Source organism: Neoarius graeffei, chromosome 4 (genome assembly GCF_027579695.1).
Source record: "Neoarius graeffei isolate fNeoGra1 chromosome 4, fNeoGra1.pri, whole genome shotgun sequence".
Taxonomy (NCBI): domain Eukaryota; kingdom Metazoa; phylum Chordata; class Actinopteri; order Siluriformes; family Ariidae; genus Neoarius; species Neoarius graeffei.
Genome location: NC_083572.1, coordinates 84,532,807 through 84,559,555, shown reverse-complemented (window position 1 = coordinate 84,559,555; position 26,749 = coordinate 84,532,807). Strand labels below are relative to the sequence as shown.

At 42.2% G+C, this 26,749-nt stretch overlaps 1 protein-coding gene across 3 annotated transcripts in view; it reads right to left on the bottom strand.

The window, feature by feature from the left end:
* The window catches only part of wwc3 (WWC family member 3), a 147,548-nt gene that overhangs the window by 29,205 nt on the left and 91,594 nt on the right, over positions 1 to 26,749 (bottom strand). For all 3 annotated transcript variants that reach the window (XM_060919879.1, XM_060919877.1, XM_060919878.1), the window contains exons 6-9: positions 12,418 to 12,547; positions 7,441 to 7,587; positions 4,972 to 5,033; positions 1,015 to 1,263 (exon numbers count right to left, since the gene is read on the bottom strand). In XM_060919879.1, coding sequence (XP_060775862.1) covers positions 1,015 to 1,263; positions 4,972 to 5,033; positions 7,441 to 7,587; positions 12,418 to 12,547 — 588 coding nt within the window. The remainder of the gene's footprint in view (positions 1 to 1,014; positions 1,264 to 4,971; positions 5,034 to 7,440; positions 7,588 to 12,417; positions 12,548 to 26,749) is intronic.

Genomic DNA, 26,749 nt, shown 5'->3' with positions numbered 1-26,749 from the left:
CTCGTCGGCTGTCAGCTCATGTACTGTACGACTCACACACACACACACACACTCAAGGCAAATTTATGCTGACAACCCAGTCCTCGCAGATAGCATCCCAGACAGCATCTGCGTAGCCCCCCCCACCTTCGCAGACGCTCTGCGCGCACCTCCCAAAAATTGTGACCACCGCAGAAGCCTCGCAGACAGCGTCGCAGACAAGAGGGCTCTGATTGGTCCACTCTACATCCGCTGTACACGCACTTCCGCTTCCCTACTTTCCCGGTTTGGTTTGTTTTCACGACCGGCATTTTTAAAAACACGAGCGAAGATGGAGCAGCACGAAGAGCGGTTGATCGAGGAAGTGAGGAAGTACGTACATCTATACGACTCCAGTTCTAGTCATTATAAGTAACCGGAGGATAAACACTCCACTAACCACACCCACCAACTACTCCTAGCGATTTCGCGACTTCGCGTCCCCTTGCGTTGTGGCAGTGAATAACATCGCGCACGCCTATTACTCCCCTCTCAACGATAAATTACAACTGTCTGCGAAAAGCTATCTGCGAAAGCCTTGTCGCAAGAGCATGCAGAGGCCTTTACTGTGACTTTAAATGCCTTAATGAATATGCATATAGTGTCAAATGACATTTTCTCATGAAAACCTTTTATGAATATTTTACTGAAGCCACACTACAATTCCTCATGAGCAGCGCCTGTGCTCCTGCTGAGGCAATGAGGGTGCCTTTATTTACTCAAAAGCATCTATACTAGACCACCATGGCTGAGTGATTGTGATGCACAACAACAACGCCTCCATGATGATGGCTTGGAATGCAATCTCAAATGTTTACTGCTCTTCTGTGTCTTCTTGCTGATAACAAGAAGTCTCTCTTATCATGGAGACTCTTGCGTTTGTTCATTACAGGCAGCAGTTAACCCACGTGCAGTCCAAGAAAACAGAACATTCTTATGACTGCAGTGTCATCTCAAAACACGTCACCTTACTTAGCTGAGCGTTTGGATGCTGACCTTTGGTTGGCCCCCTGGCTCTGTGATCTCTGAGCTTTCTGCACCTCCTCCTCCAGCCTGTGTCTCTCCTCCTCAAGCTGGATTAGCACCTCCGGGGGGTGATGCTGCTCACTGAGGAGGGTCAGCTCCTGCAAGAGTGCCTCCTTCTCCTTCAGCAGCTGCAGACAGTCACGATCCCGATCGGCCTCGGCACGTCCTGACCAGCTCTCGCTGTCCAACTTGGCCAGCTGGTGCTGAATGCTGGACACTCTGAAAGGGAATCGCACAGTAAGCAGGATATGTGAACGTGCAATTTTAAAGAAATAATCCAGAATTTTGCAACCTTTCAAAGGTTCAGTGAATGGTTAACAGTTCAAGCTCTGCACATTTTCTGAAAAGGAAAGCCTGTTGTAGGGTTATACAGAGCACTATTATGGGTTTCTCCCAGAAGAGCAAAAAGAGAGAGATGTTACAATTACCACAGACAAGAATTTCAGCAAGTTTCTCTGAACAAAGCGTGAAACTGCATTTAGACTTCAATTTTAAGCTTCTAGAAAGCAGGCTTTCCATTCCTTCCTCAGTACAAAGAGGTCATTGATTCATCTCTAATAAGTGCTTTATCCTGGTTCGAGCTGAGGTGGATAGAGAGCGTTTCCAGGGAACACTGGGTGTGAGGCAGGAATTACAATCCCGGTTGGGACACCAGCCCATCACAAGACACTACAGACACAACTTAGAGTAGCCAGTCCACCTACTGATGTGACTTTGCGAGTTTGGAGGAAACCAGAGAACGTGAACGAAACCCATACAGACACGAGGAGAGCACGTGAAACTCCACACAGACAGTAAACCAAACTCATGATGGAACCAGGGACCCTGGAGCTGTGAGATGGCAATGATACCTGCTAAATTCTTGTTATGTCGTAATTTCCCATACATTCCAGATGTGGTAAACAGAAGTCTCATCTCATCTCATTATCTCTAGCCGCTTTATCCTTCTACAGGGTCGCAGGCAAGCTGGAGCCTATCCCAGCTGACTACGGGCGAAAGGCGGGGTACACCCTGGACAAGTCACCAGGTCATCACAGGGCCGACACATAGACACAGACAACCATTCACACTCACATTCACACCTACGGTCAATTTAGAGTCACCAGTTAACCTAACCTGCATGTCTTTGGACTGTGGGGGAAACCGGAGCACCCGGAGGAAACCCACGCGGACACGGGGAGAACATGCAAACTCTACACAGAAAGGCCCTCGCCGGCCCCGGGGCTCGAACCCAGGACCTTCTTGCTGTGAGGCGACAGCGCTAACCACTACACCACCGTGCCGCCCATAAACAGAAGTCAAGTTGAAAAAAGAAAAATGCTAGAATATTCATGGAACATTTCAGAGTTATGCCACAAAATCAAGGCGTACATGAGCTGATAGCCAACGATGACGTTGGCTATAAGCCATGTATGATGAGACTGAGTGGAATAATTGTATTATCCTTTCCACATTCACTGGATTTTGAGAAACAGCATTTTTATTTTTTGCAAATTCGATAAATAAAAAACTTTACAGAAAACGTCCGACAAAATCATTTTTGCTTAGAATGTAAACAAACTGGCGGAAAAGACAGTAGCAATTTGTGAAAAATGCGATAATAATAGCCATTCATCCATTATCTGTAGCCGCTTATCCTGCACAGGGTCGTGGGCAAGCTGGAGCCTATCCCAGCTAACTATGGGTGAGAGGTGGGGTACACCCTGGACAAGTCGCCAGGTCATCACAGGGCTGACACATAGGTGGGGTTTACATTAGACCGTATCAGCGGATCATCAGATTAACGTTTTTAAAACGATTAGTGTGCACACAGCAACGCCAATACACAATTTGCGTGCACATAGCAACGCCAATACACGGATACGCATCCTGCGCTCCAAATCACTCCGCCCTGAACAGCGAGTGCCCTCTGGAGGGTGCGCACTCCGGCCCTGCGCAGCTCACAGAGCGCGTGAGTGAAGTGCACGAGCAGTGATTTGGGACTGAGCCGCTGTGTGTGTGATCTCAGTGCATGTCGGGCATGCGCGTCACTTACCACTTGCAAGTGGAAGGATGGCAAGCCTAAAGACAATCATAACTACACAATGGGCAGTATTTGCATCAGTATTTGCAGTATTTTCATACTTTTATACTCTTTAATGAAAGGTGATACAAGGCGGAAGTCCGCGCCGTTTTTCAGCAGTCGCGTCACATGACCAACGCCAGCGAATCAGGAAGGTGGATGTCACAGTGACGTTGTCCAATGACGACGCCAGCTAGAGCTCAGCACAGCGTATTCGCGTATTCTCAATGTTTACACAGCACCGGACCAGATACGATCTGGATTGAATACGTGGACCCTGGCGGATTCCCGTTTCCCGGCGTTTCCAGGCGTTTTAATGTAAATGGACAGTGCATCCGCGAAGAAAACGACACAGATACGGTCTAATGTAAACTTGGCCATAGACACAGACAACCATTCACACTCACATTCACACCGACGGTCAATTTAGAGTCACCAATTAGCCTAACCTGCATGTCTTTGGACTGTGGGGGAAACCGGAGCACCCGGAGGAAACCCACGCGGACACAGGGAGAACATGCAAACTCCACACAGAAGGGCCCTCGCCGGCCCTGGGGCTCAAACCCAGGACCTTCTTTCTGTGAGGCGACAGCGCTAACCACTACACCACCGTAGTGCCACCTGCGATAATAATTATTCTTGGGGGGGGATATACACGTTCTTACCATCAAATACTTTCATTCCATATTTTGTTGCTTTTTTTGGGGGTTTATTTTCGAGTTTTTATTTCGTCCTCGGTTGGTTCAGCAACACGCTCAGCCATTTTGTTTTTCTCTACTCACGGTATATGAGCTGATAGCATGGTAGTAGAGTATTCAATCAGAGTGCGCGATTGCTCATATCCAGTGAATGTGGACAGAATAAATCACAAATATACAGAATATTCTGTTGCAAAGTTACATTCTCCAAATCAAGAGTTTCAAACTCTGTGAAAATTTGTCTTCCCATCTTATAATACACTAAACTGAACACAAAGAGGCTTCGGTAATTATGAGTCAAATGGTAAATAAAATAAGAAGGTTAAACTCAGTAGGAGTCTGACAGCTCAGCTCTAAAGAGTCCATAATGGCTCCAAATCAGTAAAACGTGACCTTATCGTTTTGAGTTATAGCATCTGTCTGCTAACAGCATGTAGTAAAACATGAGTGCGCCATTGGTAGATCCTGAAATGTGGGTTTTGGATTGCAGGAGGCATGACTCAGTGAAAGAGCATGCAAGTTTCCAGAGGTTTTCCCCGTCCACTCGTTTTTCCATGGCTAGCGTGCGCTGTCACTACAGCAACAAGGAAGTCTCAGAAGGAAGGTCTGCTCGCTGTCAGTGTAATAAATGCAGCAGTGCTACACTGTCTTGAGTGTCATTAGGATATTTTGTAAACAGAGAAGGATAAAAGCAGAATAAGACGTTTCACCAGTGGTTTCTGGGTCAAACTTGGAAAAAAAAGTGCACATAAAATGTGCAGTATCAGTACTAGACACGAGGCAGAGTGAATCTAAATGTCAATTAATGGTAGCAGTGTGAACAGGACTGAAGACTCTTCACAGAAAAACCAGACAGAGCCAGATAGCTGAGAAAGCGTGTGATCACCAGACTTTCAGCCCAGAGAAGAATAATCTTTAAAACCTCTTCTTCTGGAAGCAGCTGAAAGTTTTAACATTGAGGTGAAGGAAATAAAACTTGCTTATACAACACACACATACTGTACAGGATTTCTGTCTCATTTTAAATGCACTCTTTTTGTTGTAACGTACCATTAACTGATTCACTGCCACACGAGAAATAAAACTACACAAAATATACTTACAGCAACACATTTTAGGGGGAAAAAAAGCCCAGCCTTCTAGAGTACTGTATAAAGTCGGACTTACTTTTTCTTGGCCTCTTCATACTGCCAGGTGAGCCTGACCTTGTCGACTAACGGGGACGATTCCTGGGAATCAAAGTGGAAAAACAAATTCACAAATTACAAAAATGCTGTACCGTGAACAGACAGTAATAACGCACACACATTCACTGGATATATGAGCAAACGCACGCTCTGATTGGCTGCTCGACTACTAGGATATCAGCTCATATACACCGTGAGTAGAGAAAAACAAAATGGTGGCGCGTGTTGCTGAACCAACCGAGGACGAAATAAAAACTCTACTCGAAAACAACCCCCCCCCCGGAATAAGAGTATTTGATGGTAAGAACATACCTTTTTTTTATTTTTCAAGAATTATATTATTATTATAATTATTCATAATAATAATAATTTGTTTCGGCGGCACGGTGGTGTAGTGGTTAGCGCTGTCGCCTCACAGCAAGAAGGTCCTGGGTTCGAGCCCCGGGGCCGGCAAGGGCCTTTCTGTGTGGAGTTTGCATGTTGTCCGCGTGGGTTTCCTCCGGGTGCTCCGGTTTCCCCCACAGTCCAAAGACATGCAGGTTAGGTTAACTGGTGGCTCTAAATTGACCGTAGGTGTGAATGTGAGTGTGAATGGTTGTCTGTGTCTATGTGTCAGCCCTGTGATGACCTGGCGACTTGTCCAGGGTGTACCCCGCCTTTCGCCCGTAGTCAGCTGGGATAGGCTCCAGCTTGCCTGCGACCCTGTAGAAGGATAAAGCGGCTAGAGATAATGTGATGTGATGTGATAATTTGTTTCACAAATTGCTCCTGTCATTTTGCCGTTTTGTTTACTTCTAAGCGGAAATGATTTTGTCGGACTTTGTGTATAAAGTTTTTATTTATCGAATTTGCAAAAAATAAAAAAGTTCCGTTTCTCAAAATCCAGTGAATGTGGATAGAATAATACAGGTATTCCACTCAATCTCGTCATACATGGTTTATAGCCGACTCGGTGCTATGCGCCTCGTTTGCCATCAGCTCATGTCCAATTCGATTTTGTGGAATAACCGTTATATATATGAGTGATTCCATGCTTATGGGTACTGAAATGGGGACATGAACTTATTTTTAAAAATTCACCTAAAACCATTTCTTTTTTTTATTTTTTTCATTTCTTTTTTTTAATTTTTTTCTAACTTTAATTTTCTGAGATGTAATAAAAACATATTTATATGCCAAAGTCAGAACGTAACAGAAGTGTTGTGGACATATATATTCTCAATTTTAACAATGTAGAATTACTTTTTGAAACATAGGAAGGTGATGTTTTAGCAAATAATATAATTAATAAACATGTGTAGTAGAATAAACATACACATTCTTTCAATAAGATTAACATGGTATATAGCTAGATTGTAATTAATTTGTAACAGACGCGAGATGGACAATCGTAACAGAAGTAATGTAACAGACATCATTTTGGAACTCATAGGCTTGACTTTGGCATATAAATATGTTTTTATTACATCTCAGAAAATTAAAGTTATCTTTTAACATATCATTCATTAAAGATTACATGTTTTGTGACCTGATGGTAAAAAAAGAAATGGTTTTAGGTGAATTTTTAAAAATAAGTTCATGTCCCCATTTCAGTACCCATAAGCGTGGAATCACTCATATATATATAAACTCTGTGTGTGTGTGTGTGTGTGTGTGTGTGCACGCGTGTGTGTGTGTGTGCGTGCATGCGTGCGTGTCTGGTGTGTTGTCTCAGAGTCGGTATAGTCTGTAAATTATTTCAAAGTATTTAAAGCTACAGTACATTTTACATAATTAAACATTTTTCACAGAGGTCACATCTCTTGGTTTGTTTTAACAGAAGCAATTTTGTAACCCCATCTATTGTTGCAGAAAAAGCAGATTTTAATCTCCAATTAAGCTCAAATTAATCTCCACTCAATTTGATTTGGTGCAACAAAAGCTTATAATTTGTGCTTTATATAGAACTGCTTGGGAAATGTTCTTTATTTAGATGCACGTTTTTAGACTGGCTGTTTTAAACGCAACTCTTTTAGCCCTACTGTGTGAAATAAAAGTGACTGAATGGTGTGTTCAAGTACACTGTGACACGAACTCTACTCCATCCCATAAGCTGTAGTGCTTTTATACCACAGACCTCATGTGCTTGTTCTCATACATTTCTATAGTAACAACTTATTCATCTTGTATCGCAGATGCTTCACACATAATCCAAGGCTAACAAAAAAGTATAAACGTTAACATGGTGAAGTGAACATTTTAGGACAGGTTGTTATAAGAAAACTGCAGCTTTGCTCAGGGACGCATCCCGACACCACTACTGATTAGTTTCCTACAACAGAACACCCCGTCATATTTGATTTTATTCCTGACATACAGACCTTAAATGTCACCGCCAAGCTGTTTTTCCTTATGCTTTTAATTCTCCTAACATTTTCCAGTCTCTTTCCAATTTTCCTGCATTACTGACCTCTCCAATTAGGTCAGTCTGACAGCCGGCGTCAGTGTATTGCTGCCCGCTGACTGAGTCGCCTGGAGCCACTGAGCTGGTGGCCACCTCATTTACAGAGTCACTGATGGAAAGGTTGTGAAAATTCCCCGTCAGCTTCGCCAGGCTCTGCGCAAGACAGAAAGAGGAGAGGCAAATGAAAAAGGGTGTAGCGTTTTTAAAGTCATCCAGGCCATTCATGAATGTCATGTACAAGTCAAGGCACCTTAGTGTTTTGCTATTTATATGAAGGTTTCGTTCATTAGACTAACGGTTCAGGGGATTGCTTTTGGAAAACAGTTAAGTCAGTCATCAGGAAATGATCAGTGCATTGTAGTAGTAAGTTTTGGCGAGTGGACTTGCACTGAGTTCATGAAGACATTTCATCACTCCTTGACTGAATGGTGGGGAATCCCTGCTGTATCTAAACACAGCAGTGACGGTACAAGATAAACATGATGTCAAGGTCTGGAGGTGTGAACTGGCATGAAATCACTGGGGTAAACATGCCAGAACAGCATTGTAAGTAGGTGATAAGTGGTGCCGCAAACTTTCCACTCTGTTCAGAGCTGCAAGTCCAGTCACTAAGACTTAATACTATGACGAGTTCAGAGGATTCATTCAGTTTTTGTTTGTGTGGCAAAATTTCTTCAAAATGTCAGCACAACTCTCTCAGGCCAGACTCCGTACTTCTTGGTCCTATCAATTTATTCAGTTTTACAAATTCGCCCTTTAAACCCATGATTAAAGTCAGCCTAAACAATTTGATTACTGTACAGAACAAAAACTGCTTGATATTTGCGTCATAAAAATGTCAGATTACGGAAATCCACATCCTAAAAATCCACAAATTATAAACTCTCCTAAATCTACATGGGTCCACATCTTTTTGTAGTAAATACTCCTGTTGCATAGCCTAGTAAACTAGACCCACCCGCCTAGCGGCCAAAAATATTTTTGCCTACGAGTGGGTCTAGCCTTGCACCATATCAACAAAACACCCCGGGCATCAAATCGTGCCCGCCAATCACAACGCAAGGTTTTTGTTTGGATTCTTTGGGCGGGCTTTTGCAGGAGTGACGACAAAGCTGCGCGATGCTGGAGAAAGCACAGCAGGAAAGATGGCTACGGCTAGTGAACAGCGCTAGTTTGACTCCACTTTGGAATCAGTTTTAGAAGAATTAGACTTGGAGTTTTCGTTGAAACATGAGCAGGAAGAGGCTCTCCGCTCATTCCTTTTCAAGAAGGACGTTTTCGCTGTTTTGCCGACCGGCTATGGCAAAAGTCCGATCTACCAGCTGGCTCCGCTCGTAGCCAAAAGGATGGGGCTAGTTTGTGCAGTACGAAGAATTAATAAACAGCTTTGAAACATTACTTTTTGATTGTTTCTTATTTTCCCGTTATTTTAAATTTAAGGGAAATTATTTCACCAAATACCACTAAATAAAAACTCTCAAAAACAGTTTAAGCAAACCCTTGAAAAACACTTGAAAAAAAAAATGAGTGCATGTTAAGTATGTGGTACAGACTCCAAACTTGTGGTCATTATCTCCAAACTTCTTAATATCTAGAACCTGTTTATTAATTAATACGCATTTTGAAAAATTATTTATTTCAAGGCCTCCCCCACTGCTTTCTGTCGCTCTGACTACGTCACAGTCACTGTTGCGCTGATTGGTCAGAGCGTTGGCCTATACGCACAGAGACAGTTTGAAAGACAGCGGGTTGTTCCTCCCACACCCTTCGGAAATGCCTACGAGCGAGGCCAGACTAAATATTCACATTTAGTCTGGCTTGCCAGGCTACCTGTTGCATGCTCTGTATTTGCAGATTGGAACATGGATTGGCTCTTATATTTTATGACACAATAACATATTGAATCCCAAATCAGATTTTCTAATCAGATTTTAATCTCCCAATATCTTATAAAAAGTGTTACAGCAAAAATTTAACTTGAGCACCCATATTAAAGTTAAAATAAAGGGAAAAAAAACCCTTGGCTTTATAAAAGTTTAAGGTGCACTTTATACTGTAAGGTGGGGATAAAATATTTCCCACATGGTGGCAGTATTCAGTATGGTATGAAGTTAAAAAAAAAAAAAAGAAAAAAGTGCAAGCTGTTAAGTGTGATTTGGAAAAGGGCATACGAGAAAGCACAAAACATGCCTCATTAAGAAATCAACATCCTAAAAATACACTAAATATAAAAAAATAAAATAAAAAACGCGCACACACACACAGTGCCCTCCACAAACTATTTGCACCCCTTGTCAGGATGAGTAAAAAGGGTTAGAATAAATCCACCTTTTGGTGAAGTCGCTTCATCTCACACTGAAAAAATGAGAAAAATCAAACCTTTAATTGAAATACATTTATTCAGAGAAAAACAATTCCCTCATCCTTATTTTCAACAAAAACATGTGCCACTATTATTGGCACCCCTGGAAAAGATCGTGAACACAATGTAACTGAAGCATGTTTCCTATTTAAATTGTACATTTTTTGAGTTGATTGGAGTGTGTAGGAATTTTCAAGCTGTAATCCATGACTTCCTGATTAACTGGGGAACAAATATGAGGTGACACAGGGGCCAAATTCCGTTAGTCATCCATCAACATGGGAAAGATAAGAGAGAACACACAAGCCAAATGAGGGAAAAGTGTGTTTTCCTTCATAAGTCAGGGAATGGTTTTAAAAAAATAGCGACTCGCCTGAAAATGTTCATTTCTACCATTAGGGCAATAATAAAAAAGTGGACACCAACTGGAACTGTGACAAACTTGCCTGGAAGAAGATCCAAGTTTATTTTGCCCCATGTACAGTAAGTAGGAGGGTAAGAGAGGGGGAAAATATCTAAGGATCACTTTTGGTGAATTACAAGAAAAAGTAAAATCTTGGGGTTTCCAAGACTCCAAAACCAACATCAGACTCCACCTCCATGCCAACAGATTATTTGGAAGGTATGCCAGAAAAAAATCCTTTTCTGTCAGTTAACCACAAACGTAAGCGCCTGAAGTTTGCAAAACGCTATTTCAACTTTGACTGGAACCGTGTTCTATGGTCTGATGAAACAAAAATGGATTTTTCTGGCAATAAACACTCAAGGTGGGTTTGGCATAAAAATAAGGATGGCTATAATGAAAAGAACCCGATCCCAACTGTAAAATATGGTGGAAGTTCTGTGATGTTTTGGGGCTGTTTGTCCTCCACAGGCCTTGGAAACCTTGTTAGGATACACGGCATTGTGGACTCCATGAAATAGAGATCTTGCATGTGACGTCACAGCCGATCCAGATTGTGACAGACGCCATCTTGTCGGTCAAACGCCATATTCCGCCTTCTACTTCTGCTTTTACTTCTACCTTTTCTTCTGGAAAACCCTACTATATACAATTCTACTACAACGGCTGCGGCTACAAGCTCTCCCTACCTGTGCACGTTTTTTATGTTTTTTGTGTGTATTTTTGCGTGTTGCTCGTCTGTACCGGACTTCAATATCCACTACAACCGTATGGACTTACTGGACATTGGTTTCCAGCAGAAAATGACGGTTTGTAGCGATTTCCATCGCATGCACAACATTCCGGACGAGAAAAAAAAAAAAAAACATTCCGGACGAGAAAAAAAACAAAAAACATTCCGGACGAGACCAGATTGCGAGACCAGCTGGGTCTCCGTGGATTGTTATCGGAAGTAAAGCGAAGGAGGCGGCGCCGGGAGCCGAAGCAGAAGCGAGGCTACAGGCAGAGCCGGCCTGTTGACTAAGCTCAGAAAACAGCCACTCAAACCTCCACTGCCAAGCCTCTACCTCTCCGACGCCAGATCCATGTAAACAACACGGACAATTTGGAATTACCTTATTCTATAATCGGCTGGTCAGTGCTATACTCAATACTTAAGTGACTTACCCATCCAGTGAGGATCATTTTCTTGCTTACAAGATGCCACATCTGAGTCGTTGACAAATCCTGAATTTCTGTAAAGATAACTGTCCAGAGATTTATAAGCACGCAGTGCTTCACCACTGAACAGCGAGGGAAAGTTGATGAGGTAATCATACACGTCCGGGTATTCCGCTGGCAGTTCAAAATCCGGTCGTGAAAACTCCGTCCGGAAAGCCATAAGGGTCACAAATCTGTAGATCGTTTATTTTAGACATATATCTAGTTATCTGTTCATTAGAAAAATTAGCCGTGTAGTCCGTCGGTTGAAACTGATCCATTCTGTACACGAGTGCAGCAGTATTCAGCGGTGTTTTTGACCGACACGATGGCGGTTGTGTACTTTCCGGTCACGTGACTGCAAGATCTCTATACCTGGACATTTTAAATCAAAATCTGTCAGCCTCTAGCAGGAAACTAAAACTGGGTCGTCATTAGATCTTCCAGCAGGACAATGATCTGAAGCAGCAGATGTCCAAATCAACACTAAAATGGTTCTCTGAGCACAGAATCAAGCTTCTGCCGTGGCCATCTCAGTCCCCTGACCTGAACCCCAGTGAAAACCTGTGGGCTGAGCTGAAGAGGAAAGAGCACAAGAGAGGACTGAGGACCCTGGATGATCTGGAGAGAGTGTGTAAAGAGGAATTGTCTCAGATTCCCTGCTCTGTATCTCCAACCTTATAAAAATGTTATAGGAGAGACTCAGTGCGGTTGTACAAAGTATTAAACAGTGTAAAGCACTGTTTAATGCTTATTTCTTGAGGGATTTGTTTTTCTTTGGAATAAATTCATTTCATTTAACGGTTGGATTATCATTTTTTTCAGTGTGAGATGAAGCTACTTCACCGAAAGGTGGATTTATTCTAACCTCTTTTATGAATCTTTACAAGGGGTGCCAATAATTGTGGAGGGCACTGTTTAAACACTAGTGCCAACAGCATGCCCAAATGCATCTGTTGTGTTACAGGACAGTGTAGGAGGAGAGGGTAATGATGGAAATGTCAGAACAGCAGTTCACCTGGATGAGGTCCTGCCTCTCCTTCTCGCCTGAGCTGATCGCCTTCTTGATGCTGCGTAGTTCGTTAAAGATGGCCTGCGCTTCGTCCAGTTTATAATTCGTCTGACTGCTGGACATCTTCCGGTCAATTCTGTAATGAAACCACAGCGATAGACAAACATCAGAACAACTCGTGCTCCTTTATTTCCTGCAGTGTGATTCTATTCCACCATGATATGCAGAGAAAACATCAAATTATGGAAAAGTATCTGGGTCTCGTCTCACACGCACTTCGGCACGGTTTCCCAGAAAGGGGGGAAAAGTAAAATACAGTTATAACCGAGACTTGAAATTCAAAATGCACATTAGCAATGGGATTGTGAAAGACTTCGAGGAGCTTGTGGATTGGGTTGGATAGTCTGTTTAACCCGCTCGCTACGCTGGAATAATATCGTTTTCAACTTTTTATTGGACGAGCCACTGGTCTTAAAGGCATGACAAAACACACAAATGAAACTGAAGCCAGTCTCGGTAAAGTCTCTCATTGTGCTTTTATTTTATTTCCCCCAAGCAGAGTTTGAGATTTTTTTTTTTTTTAAAACAAAAACATAAAATGATCTTGTAATACATATGAAAATAATTTATTTCAAACATTAATATTATATAGTCATATGGCTCAGCACTCACTCTCACACACCCACATCATGCAGAGAAAAACAGAATAGATGTCTGTCTCTCTCTCTGTGTGTGTGTGTGTGTGTGTGGTTGGGGACATGTTCTGGTGCTGCACGTGGGTTACGCTTGAAATGTTGAGCCGAGAAACAAAATGGCCTTCCTGCACACACGAGGAAACCTGGGCTTGGGTCCCGCCCCTGGGTCCCGTCCTGTCCACGACAATGTTTCAACACCTGTAGTGCACTCGACATACTTGAACATATTTGCGTCATGGCAAAGTTTGAGACCCAGCTTCATTTTTTTTGCTGTCTTTCTCCTTGAAACAATGCAGTTATTTCAGTGACAGTGGTGAACATACCGACATCTGGCTCTGTTTAATTCCAGGTTCAGAAAAAGAAACAAGAATAATGGAAAAAGGAGAAATATTTCAGCTGAAGACATCATCAGGAAATGTCACTGACAACTAAAAACACATGATCACTGCCAGAAGTGCTGACTTGGAGAGCTCCACCCATATCCACAGAATGTGCCAACGTACTGGTCATGATTTTTTTTTTTGGCCTCCATTTTATTAATCAGGATCGAGCATGATATTAGTAAGTATTGTTAAAACTGTAGTGGCTTGCTTGTGTCTTTATTTAAAGACTGGAGTATTTTTATCATTTTAGGTACTTATCACGCTGCTCCACACACACTATTCAAACATCCTAAATACATAGACTTTCTCAGCAGGTAAAATTTCCTTGTACGAGTTCTGGCAGAACCACTTAACCCGCTTCAAGGAAAAAAAAAAAGCCTTCTTAAAATAACCACCATCTTAACAAGAAAAGAAAGGGATCAGTTGAGAATCACAGAGAGACTTGTCTTCTCCATCAGCTGCTTTCTGGCAGCGTTCCAAAGCTGCTGCCACGTGCTCCTTCCTGCAGCCACCTTCTTCCAACATCAGGTACTCAGTGCCTCCTCCTCCTCAATACTCTCCACACAAGCAGGCCTTTGTTCCCCCTCAAACCTGCAGCTTCCATGGGCAGCCCTGCCCGGTCTGCTCCACACCTCCAGCTGCCCAGCACTGAGCACCCCACCCTCAAAACACACACACACACCTCTGCACTACCTCCACCCCAAGCTCTGCTCCCATGCTTCATCTCCTCTGTACTGCATCCTTGTTATTTCTGATTAGCAAAACAAGTTCTGCTCTGGTATACAGTATGTACATTTCTATTAGCATGGACGATAAAATCTATTCATGTTTTATCTTATGCAACATTTGTCTTTGCAGTGTGCAAGATGTGCATGTATTTTGTTGCGCATGCTATTTACTCAAGAAAACATGACGGGCTGAAGTTCATTATTTTTCAATAAATAAATAACATCCGCAAAATAAATTAGTTCCAGTTATAACCTGGAAGATACATGTTCCCTCTCCAGCCTCTCTTTTCCCCCCTCTCTCTTAAAGTTAAAGGAACAGTCCACCGTACTTCCATAATGAAATATGCTCTTATCTGAATTGAGACGAGCTGCTCCGTACCTCTCCGAGCTTTGCGTGACCTCCCAGTCAGTCAGACGGAGTCAGACGCGCTGTCACTCCTGTTAGCAATGTAGCTAGGCTCAGCATGGCCAATGGTATTTTTTGGGGCTGTAGTTAGATGCGACCAAACTCTTCCGCGTTTTCCTGTTTACATAGGTTTATATGACCAGTGATATGAAACAAGTTCAGTTACACAAATTGAAACGTAGTGATTTTCTATGCTATGGAAAGTCCGCACTATAATGACAGGCGTACTAACACCTTCTGCGCGCTTCGGCAGTGCATTGATATCTGAGCTCCGTATCAATGCGCTGCCGAAGCGCGCAGAAGGTGTTAGTACGCCTGTCATTATAGTGCGGACTTTCCATAGCATAGAAAATCGCCACGTTTCAATTTGTGTAACTGAACTTTTTTCATATCACTGGTCATATAAACCTATGTAAACAGGAAAAACGTGGAAGAGTTTGGTCGCATCTAACTACAGCCCCAAAAAATACCGTTGGCCATACTGAGCCTAGCTACATTGCTAACAGGAGTGACAGCGTGTCTGACTGCGTCTGACTGACTGGGAGGTCGCGCAAAGCTCGGAGAGGTACGGAGCAGCTCGTCTCAATTCAGATAAGAGCATATTTCATTATGGAAGTACAGTGGACTGTTCCTTTAATACGACAAAAAAAAAGCAAAAAGCGCAGCTTTCCAAGAAACCCCAAAGCACAAATTCAGTCCTGAAGACTTTCTCGTTTTAGAAGATGTAAACTAAAAGCCTTACTTCTAATTGTTACACTAACACTGGAGACTCCGACCAAAAATGCTAGAATTTATTTATTTAGTTTAAGATTTTGTATAGAAAGTCACAATATCAACAATTACGTATGTTTTTTTGAAAAATCAGGGTACACTGAGCATCCACCCTGTGCAAGCTGCTACTACGGAAACAATGCATTAGAATGAGCACGTTAATATAAACCTGTCTTCTGAAAAAATTAATCGACACCTTCTGACCAGTCAGATTCCAGAACTCAACAGTGCTGTGGTATAAATTATTTTATTCTATCCAATATTCACTGGATATGAGCAATCGCACGCTCTGATTGGCTACTCTACTACTAGGATATTAGCTCATATACACCATGAGTAGAGAAAAACAAAAATGGTGGAGCGTGTTGCTGAACCAATTGAGGATGAAATAAAAACTCTGCTCGAAAACAAAACCACAAAAAAAAAGCAACAAAATATGGAAAGAAAGTATTTTATGGAGGGCAGCACGGTGGTGTAGTGGTTAGCGTTGTAGCCTCACAGCAAGAAGGTCCAGGTTTGAGCCCCGTGGCCGGCGAAGGCCTTTCTGTGCGGAGTTTGTATGTTGTCCGTGTGGGTTTCCCCCACAGTCCAAAGACATGCAGGTTAGGTTAACTGGTGACTCTAAATTGAGCGTAGGTGTGAATGTGAGTGTGAATGGTTGTCTGTGTCTATGTGTCAGCCCTGTGATGACCTGGCGACTTGTCCAGGGTGTACCCCGCCTTTCGCCCGTAGTCAGCTAGGATAGGCTCCAGCTTGCCTGCGACCCTGTAGAACAGGATAAAGCGGCTAGAGATGATGATATGAGATGAGTATTTGATGGAAAGAATGTACCCTTTTTTATTTTTCAAGAATTATCATCACCACATTTTTTACAAATTGCTCCTGTCATTTCGTTGGTTAGTCTACATTCATCATCTTTAAGCATTAAAATTTGGTGAATTTTTTAAGACTGGTTCAAAAGCTCAAAGAATTTTGAAAATTACATCACTGAAATGTCCAAAGAAGAATTAAACAAATGTCTAAAGCTATTCTATACCTCGGCACGACATCAAGACGGCACGTTCTACAAAAAACACGAAACTCAATTCGTCGATAGGTTTTTAAGAAGTCCGCCTAAGCGGAAATGATTTTGTCAGACCTTTTGTATGAAGTTTTTATTGATCAAATTTGCAAAAAATAAAAATGATCCGTTTCTCAAAATCCAGTGAATGTGGATAGAATTACAGTTATTCCACTCAATCTCGTCATACATGGCTTATCGCCGACTCGGCACTACGTGTCACGTCAGCTATCAGTTCATGTACAACTCGATTTCGTGGAATAACTTAAATATTCCGCATGTTTAATGACAGTTTTAGCGTTTTGTTTTTTTTGCCAGAAACAATAAATTAAACTAATGAATTCTGTTTGTCTGATTTAAAACATAACCATATAATTTTGACCTTCACTGAGGTTGTTATACTTTTATAGCACGTTCAGTGAGCTCTTATCTTGGTCAGGTTTGCGATGGATTGAGGATACAGCCTGGGAACACTGGGCTTCAGATGGGAATATACATTTGTAAACATTTTCAAGCGCTCAGGGTATGAATCAGGGTAGAGGTCTGATATGCACCCTTGCACCGTCTAGTCACTTCTGACTCATCACTGATTCCATCTTTTGCCATCATGCAGATGCTCCGGTTAAGCCAGTCGACTCATTACGTCCTGGACTTACAAACCCAGACGCTCTCATTAAGAGAGAAACCAGCCTGTCTGTCACATGAGGCTCAAACCACAGCTGGGGGAAAAACTACAAAGATATCCTCCTCTGTTTCTTGTTATAAATAACATTGTGCAGAACCTAACTTGTCTCAGTGATTTAAGTTTGGATTAAACCCATTCTATTCAAACTACCAGTCAAATAAATTAATAACTAGAAGTCTCATCTCATCTCATCTCATCTCATTATCTCTAGCCGCTTTATCCTGTTCTACAGGGTCGCAGGCAAGCTGGAGCCTATCCTAGCTGACTACGGGCGAAAGGCGGGGTACACCCTGGACAAGTCGCCAGGTCATCACAGGGCTGACACATAGACACAGACAACCATTCACACTCACATTCACACCTACGCTCAATTTAGAGTCACCAGTTAACCTAACCTGCATGTCTTTGGACTGTGGGGGAAACCGGAGTACCCGGAGGAAACCCACGCGGACACGGGGAGAACATGCAAACTCCACACAGAAAGGCCCTCGCTGGCCACGGGGCTCAAACCCGGACCTTCTTGCTGTGAGGCGACAGCGCTAACCACTACACCACCGTGCCGCCCTATAACTACAAGTAAAGGATAAAAAGGTGTAATATCACTTGCTGTGAAGCAAAAGTTAAATGTTACCAAATTGAACTTCATTATTTTCTCATAACAGCAGGTCCTGAAGTGTTTCACTCCTCTCAATCACAGCAATTTGACAAATTATATTATATATTTAAATAATACTGGCTGGCGTTAAGTGGTTCCGTTCAGCTAGCATGATATTGAACGAGTCGAAGACGAGTTCAATATCATGCTAGCTGACTAGAACATATCTGATATACCACAAAAAAGGCAGCCAATATTATTATTATTATTATTATTATTATTATTATTCACACACACTTTTCCAGTTTTTCAATATCCGTTGGTATGCTTTGCTCTTATAAATATGCATGAAGAATATCTAATGAAGTTTTGAAAGCCTTTCGGGTGTTCAACACGTCTTTCTTTTTCCCGGCGAACAAAGAAATGCTTCTGCGCATGCACAGCAGAAAACTCTCTCACTGGATATTCGCATCAGCTCCGATGTGTGACAGGTTGCCTTGACAACCATGCAATATCGTAAACCATATTCAACGCTCATTCTCCATTGGGTAGAGTGACGTAACACACATAGCATAAGCGATATGCTAACAATATTGCATGCCATCAAACCAAATGAATGAAACTCATTAGAAGGGAATAGAACACGTTTTTATTCCATCGAAAAAGTGTCCTGTATGTATAATAATTCTTACTAAACAATACATTGTGCCTTTTTTACCATTTATAGTTACATTTCATGTTAAAGACAAGTTCAGGCTCCTGATACGAGTCATGTCAGAAGAGTTAGTTACAAAGAAGCTGAAAAGCACAAACTCCTGCTCCGAAGACTTTCCCAACTTACTGACGGTTTGAAATTTCTGATACTGATGACTCCTTCGGTAAATGTTAAATAAATAATCTCCTTTCAGAAAGCTTCACCATATCAATGACTGATTTTTTTTTTCTTTGTTAGTTATGTGACATTATTAAAAATAATTTAATAATCTATTTATTTTTAGTCTTCTATAAATGCAGAGCACCCATCATACAAATCCCTGTGAAGGAGTTATCACTATAGTTTGTTACCATTTCTATCAGATTTGCGGTTATACTGTACATATTTGAATGTTATACATTATTCAGATTATAAATATAAAATTGATAAAGGTGAGTCGTGATTTCCATCACTGTAACACCCCCCCCCCCCCCCCAAAAAAAAAACAGCCATTCCTGCTGGTCTAGGGAATCAAACCAGCAACCTTTTGGTTTTAAGGCTGCTTTGCTAACCATTAAGCCATGCTTCCTTAAATAAAAAGAAAGGAAAAGAAAAGACAAGAAAGGAAGGATGAAAGGAAAAAAGGAAGGAAGGAAGGAAGGAAGGAAGGAAGGAAGGGAAAATAAAAGGAAGGAAGGAAAAAGAAAAAAGGAAGGAAGAGACAAGAAAAGAAAGGAAGGAATGAAAAGAAAAGGAAGGAAGGAAGGAAGGAAGGAAGGAAGGAAGGAAGGAAGGAAGGAAAAACAAAAGAAAAGAAACAAAGAAAAAAGGAAAAGAAAAGGAAGGAAGGAAGGAAGGAAGGAAGGAAGGAACAAGAAAAGAAAGGAAGGAAAAGACAATAAAAAAGGAAGGAAGGAAAAAGAAAAGAAAGGAAGGAAAAGAAAATAAAATAAAAAGAAAGGAAGGCAGGAAGGACAAGAAAAGAAAGGAAAAGAAAAAAGGGAGGGAAAGAAAGAAAGAAAGAAAGAAAGAAAAGGGGGGCACAACCCACACCACCATGGACCTCTTGGCTGTGCTTTATTGACCGCTGGTTCTTGCAGCCCACTCCAAGAACCACCAGTAGAACCTTTTCCTAAATAATGTCAGAGCAGGGATGGCACCTCCACCTTCTTTAAAACGCTGCTTTGAGCTGCTATTCTGGGACCCACTTGACTTGTGTTCTATCTAAAAGATAAGCTCGCTCACTGGGATGCAGGAAGAAGTGAGGAATTTGCTGCCAGATAGCTCCGTTTTCAAACTACACTTTTCAGCCTCTCTACCTCCCTCCTCTCCATGTCTCTCTCTCTCTCTCTCTCTTTCCTGCCTTGGCTCTCTCTACTCCACTGGTGCATCCTCTTCCTGAGGTGGAGTCTCCTCTTCCAGAACATCATATCTCTCACACACACACGTTTGTTTTTGTGACATTCCAGGACCCAACATTACACATCAGTACTGTACGTTGTTACCTATATGTAATACAAAAATGTTTTACACCTTAAGAAACAGGTTTTCCATTTCAGTTTTGAAAGAATGATGCATACAGTATATTTTTTATTGGAAAAAAAATTAGTGGTTTGCATTGTCAGGACTATCTTGTTGGTTACTTCAGTTTTTGTCTGGTTTTTCCACATAGTCCGGTCTTCATAATTCACCAAAGAGCACACGTTCATCATACCATCCTCATCAGGACCTCAGTAACCATAAGTATTTCTTCATTATGATTTTTTTTTCAATAAAAGCGTTATTTTTGCCTCATCATCAGAACCAGCCAAATTCCTCCATAATGTCAAAACCGTCAGACCCTTGTGGTGAAATCTGGTCCACACTAATATGTAAAAATATACCACTGACACGCACGACGTCCCCTTAAACACCCCCAAACCTGAGGAGACGTGATGTTTTAAGCAGGCTCTCTCCACTGCAGCTATTTTAAGAATGCTCCACTAGGAGGTAAACACTGCTCTTGCTGCTTCACTGAACTGAATAATACTCGCAAATCACATACATTTATTCACTCTGAACGGCACTGTCCGTAAAAACAAGCCCACATTTTATTGTAGATAGTATGAGTGATGGTAAGAGTGTGAGGGAAAATTAGTGAGCGCATTGTTTGTGCTGCTTTGGCTCCAAGATCATGTGCTATAATCACACAGCATTTAGGGCTCGCTACATAAACAGCTCCACATTTAGCCCCACTGGTTTCTGGGATACGTGTGGACTGTGTTTTCCATATGGAGTGTAAATGTGGTGTTGGTCTGTAATATAACGGTGGTCAGTTGGCAGAAGAGAGGGCTGGAATGACTTTTTAGGTCTGCTTAATGCATAACACTTCTCTGAATTCAGACAAATGTGCAAAATAACAAACAAAAAAACAAAAAAACCCCACCTTGGTTGGTGTGTGTAGTGCAACAGGAAGTGGGATTCAGAACGCACAGCTTGCACTACAGTTACAGCTTTGAAGTATGTTGCACTACAATACTGCCTGAATATATATTTTAAATAAAAATGTACACTACATTTTGGAAAAGTCCATACAGTATAGTTTGTTTTTTTTAAAATTCGGTTTCTGTACAAAATGGGGGGAAAAACCAAAAAAAAAAAAAAAAATGTCAGTGATCTCTAACCTACTGGGCCAGTACGAGAGGGAGGAAAAAAAAAAACCAAACCCACAACTAATAGCGCAGACACAATCAGCTTGTCCATGACTACTGAGATTTCCGAGATTTAAAAACTTCGGTCCCTTGGTTGTCTCCTGCTGTATAGTTCCTGTTTGCTGTTTTTCTTGCCCATTATTCAAATGTGGCGGCACGGTGGTGTAGTGGCTAGCGCTGTCGCCTCACAGCAAGAAGGTCCTGGGTTCGAGCCCCGGGGCCGGCGAGGGCCTTTCTGTGTGGAGTTTGCATGTTCTCCCCGTGTCCGTGTGGGTTTCCTCCGGGTGCTCCGGTTTCCCCCACAGTCCAAAGACATGCAGGTTAGGTTAACTGGTGACTCTAAATTGACCGTAGGTGTGAATGTGAGTGTGAATGGTTGTCTGTGTCTATGTGTCAGCCCTGTGATGACCTGGCGACTTGTCCAGGGTGTACCCCGCCTTTCGCCCGTAGTCAGCTGGGATAGGCTCCAGCTTGCCTGCGACCCTGTAGAAGGATAAAGCAGCTTGAGATAATGAGATGAGATTATTCAAACGTTGCTGATTGACATCTTCCTCGATGTCACAAACAACATGGCTGAAACGTGGATATGGTTGATTGTCATGGCTCTTGTCATGAGCTGTGACCCAAACTGCAGCCTATAAACTTGCACATCAAGTTATTTAAGACAGTGTTTCTCAACCACTGGGCCGCGGCCCATTAGCGGGCCTCTACGCACCATCTAGTGGGCCGCAAATTTCTCTTCCAAGTTGATGCTAGTTTTTACTCGTAGTAGGGTACAATTGCTGGGTTGCATCTGACGTCACATCCACCTAATTAAGCTACGGTCACACTACAGCGATGGGTTATCGATGAAAATGAGGCATTTTGGTGGCGATGCTTGGTGATATACACATGAGCTAAAAGTTGTGGTCATACTTGACTGTCACGCCTTTGCGCACTTGAGTCTGGTGCAGCACGTTATGCGCGTGCTTGGGACCCAGTCATTACGGGATACTGATTTGATCGCAATCAGCACGCGCAGATATGGACGCTATTTTCAGAGAGGCTTTGCAAAGTGTTATCATTATCACGGTCACACTTGTTTCTAGTCATGTTGATAACGCTGTTTAAATACTCCGTTTTATGATTCTGCTTTTGTTTGCATTTTGTTTTTGTAAATATCGCATCTGCTAATAAACACTCTTCCTGCACTTAGATCCATCTACTGCCGTCTATCTTGTGTCCTGATCCCCAGATCTTTAACCCAGACGCATATAAAAAGTTGCATTCCTCCATGCTCTTCCAGATTTTCAGCTGTTTGTCCGTGTAGAACGATGTCTGCAGCACCAGGTAGTTTAAGATGTCAGGGAACTCAACGGATTCAACACTCAACACTTCTTTTGAGTGTATTTCTTGGTTTTAATAACTTGCTTGTTTGTACAAAAACATGGGAATAAGTTCTTGTGTTAATGGACCAGACTCCACTTTTGGATCATTGATCCCTTTTGACTGAGAATGCCCTGCATGCATGGTTTGGCTCCTGGCACATCCATACAGTTTTACAGTGGTGCTTGAAAGTTTGTGAACCCTTTAGAATTTTCTATATTTCTGCATAAATATGACCTAAAACATCATCAGATTTTCACACAAGGCCTAAAAGTAGATAAAGAGAACCCAGTTAAACAAATAAGACAAAAATATTATACTTGGTCGTTTATTTATTGAGGAAAATGATCCAATATTACATATCTGTGAGTGGCAAAAGTATGTGAACCTCTAGGATTAGCAGTTCATTTGAAGGTGAAATTAGAGCCAGGTGTTTTCAATCAATGGGATGACAATCAGGTGTGAGTGGGCACCCTGTTTTATTTAAAGAACAGGGATCTATCAAAGTCTGATCTTCACAACACGTTTGTGGAAGTGTATCATGGCACGAACAAAGGAGATTTCTGAGGACCTCAGAAAAAGCGTTGTTGATGCTCATCAGGCTGGAAAAGGTTACAAAACCATCTCTAAAGAGTTTGGACTCCACCAATCCACAGTCAGACAGATTGTGTACAAATGGAGGAAATTCAAGACCATTGTTACCCTCTCCAGGAGTGGTCGACCAACAAAGATCACTCCAAGAACAAGGCGTGTAATAGTCGGCGAAGTCACAAAGGACCCCAGGGTAAAGGCCAATTTATGCTGACAACCCAGTCCTCGCAGACGGTGTCGCAGATAGCGTCTGCGTAGCCCCCCCCCACCTTCGCAGACGCTCTGCGCGCACCTCCCAAAAATTGTGACCACCGCAGAAGCCTCGCAGACAGCGTCGCAGACAAGAGGGCTCTGATTGGTCCACTCTACATCTGCTGTACACGCACTTCCGCTTCCCTACTTTCCCGGTTTGGTTTATTTTCACGACCGGCATTTTTAAAAACACGAGCGAAGATGGAGCAGCACGAAGAGCGGTTGATCAAGGAAGTGAGGAAGTACGTACATCTATACGACTCCAGTTCTAGTCATTATAAGTAACCGGAGGATAAACACTCCACTAACCACACCCACCAACTACTCCTAGCGACTTCGCGCCCTGTTGCGTTGTGCCGGTGAATAACATCGCGCACGCCTATTACTCCCGCTCAACAATAAATTACAACTGTCTGCGAAAAGCTATCTGCGAAAGCCTTGTCGCAAGAGCATGCAGAGGCCTTAACTTCTAAACAACTGACAGCCTCTCTCACATTAACATCAGCCAATGTTCATGAGTCCACCATCAGGAGAACATTGAACAACAATGGTGTGCATGGCAGGGTTGCAAGGAGAAAGCCACTGCTCTCCAAAAAGAACATTGCTGCTTGTCTGCAGTTTGCTAAAGATCACGTGGACAAGCCGGAAGGCTATTGGAAAAATGTTTTGTGGACGGATGAGACCAAAATAGAACTTTTTGGTTTAAATGAGAAGCGTTATGTTTGGAGAAAGGAAAACACTGCATTCCAGCATAAGAACCTTATCCCATCTGTGAAACATGGTGGTGGTAGTATCATGGTCTGGGCCTGTTTTGCTGCATCTGGGCCAGGACGGCTTGCCATCATTGTTGGAACAATGAATTCTGAATTGTACCAGTGAATTCTAAAGGAAAGTGTCAGGAGATCTGTCCATGAACTGAGGCCAAGTTTACATTAGACCGTATCTGTCTCGTTTTCTTCGCGGATGCACTGTCCGTTTACATTAAAACGCCTGGAAACGCCGGGAAACGGGAATCCGCCAGGGTCCACGTATTCAATCCAGATCGTGTCTGGTCCGGTGCTGTGTAAACATTGAGAATACGCGGATACGCTGTGCTGAGCTCTAGCTGGCGTCGTCATTGGACAACGTCATTGTGACATCCACCTTCCTGATTCGCTGGCGTTGGTCATGTGACGCGACTGCTGAAAAACGGCTCGGACTTCCGCCTTGTATCACCTTTCATTAAAGAGTATAAAAGTATGAAAATACTGCAAATACTGATGCAAATACTGCCCATTGTGTAGTTATGATTGTCTTTAGGCTTGCCATCCTTCCACTTGCAAGTGGTAAGTGACTTGTGCACAGCGGCTCAGTCCCGACTCATTGCTCGTGCACTTCACTCACGCGCTCTGTGAGCTGCGCAGGGCCGGAGTGCGCACCCTCCAGAGGGCACTCGCTGTTCAGGGCGGAGTGATTTGGAGCGCAGCCGCTGAGGAGGAAGCGATGAGCCGCACTGACACATTTCTCAACTTACGTGCCAAATTAGTCATGTGATTAGCATATCCGTGTATTGGCTTTGCTGTGTGCACGCGAATCGTGTATTGGCGTTGCTGTGTGCACGCTAATCGTTTTTAAAGACGTTAATCTGATGATCCGCTGATACGGTCTAATGTAAACCCCACCTGAATCTCAAGAGAAGGTGGGTCATGCAGCAAGATAACGACCCTAAGCACACAAGTCGTTCTACCAAAGAATGGTTAAAGAAGAATAAAGTTAATGGTTTGGAATGGCCAAGTCAAAGTCCTGACCTTAATCTAATGGAAATGTTGTGGAAGGACCTGAAGCGAGCAGTTCATGTGAGGAAACCCACCAACATCCCAGAGTTGAAGCTGTTCTGTACGGAGGAATGGGCTAAAATTCCTCCAAGCCGGTGTGCAGGACTGATCAACAGTTACCGGAAACGTTTAGTTGCAGTTATTGCTGCACAAGGGGGTCCCACCAGATACTGAAAGCAAAGTTTCACATACTTTTGCCACTCACAGATATGCAATATTGGATCATTTTCCTCAATAAATAAATGACCAAGTATAATATTTTTGTCTCATTTGTTTAACTGGGTTCTCTTTATCAACTTTTAGGACTTGTGTGAAAATTGATGATGTTTTAGGTCATATTTATGCAGAACTACAGAAAATTCTAAAGGTTTCACAAACTTTCAAGCATCACTGTAAATACAATACCTACAATTAAAAACAGCTTGTTTTTATTGCACTTATTTAATTCCTGGGATCCCATCTGTAACAGGGAGTGATGTTGCATCCCATTAATACACTTGACAATAAATTACTAGATTCTAATAGAATAGAGGAGCCAAAATAATTGGGGATCTTTTTTTAATGGGCCCCGACTCATTACAAGTATGAATAGGTAGGCCTTAATATAGAAAAGGTTGAGAACCCCTGATTTAGGATGTAGCCTACTGTTTTAGAAGATTCTGGAGTACTTGGAATATACTTTAAATGGGTTTGCATATGAAAACAATGTAATATAAACAATATACAAACAAAGGATAGCATTTAAGACGGCTCTAGTTTGTTCAGCCTGCTGCTGACGTTACATCACATTTTGTGACAATGCCTCCACTGTTTGGACTGGTATTACACCATGTGGATGAGTAACAGTAATTTCCAACAAGGCGCAAACTCAACATACCAAATGAGTTCGGAACGATATGCCCCCACCCAAAAAATGTCTCGTGTATGTATACTCATTACAATCAAACCGTTTCAGCTGTTCACAAACCTTGTCACAGACTTTAGGATACAAATTCACATTCAAGTGTTCTGATTTTCAGTGACTTTTCCCAATTTTATGGAACTGTTGTTCTTTTACATAAACGTATCAGTGAAGAGTCTTGTTGGAAAGTCGGGTAACTGACACACAAACATTCAAGAAGTCTTCAGAAGTGTGAGGTCAGGGGTTATAATTCTTGGTTGGTGGTTGTGAATTCAAATCTCAGGCCAGAAAGCTGCTCCAGGGTTTGTTTGTTTTTTTAAAAAAGACTTTCATCTACAAATATTTTTTTTCTAGATACATTCAGGTGTGGACAAATAAGTATAGTGGGCAACCAGGACAATAAGATTTCACATCTGGGCTATTTGTAGTTATTCTATCCACATTCACTGGATATGAGCAATCGCACGCTCTGATTGGCTACTCTACAACGAGGATATCAGCTCATATACCGTGAGTAGAGAAAAACAAAATGGTGGAATATGTTGCTGAACCAACTGAGGACGAAATAAAAACTCTACTCGAAAACAAAACCCCACAAAATACAACTAAAAAAAAGCAACAAAATATATCTTTATTTTTCAAGAATTATAGCATTTTTCACAAATTGCTACTGTCATTTCACCAGTTTGTTTACATTTTAAACTGAAA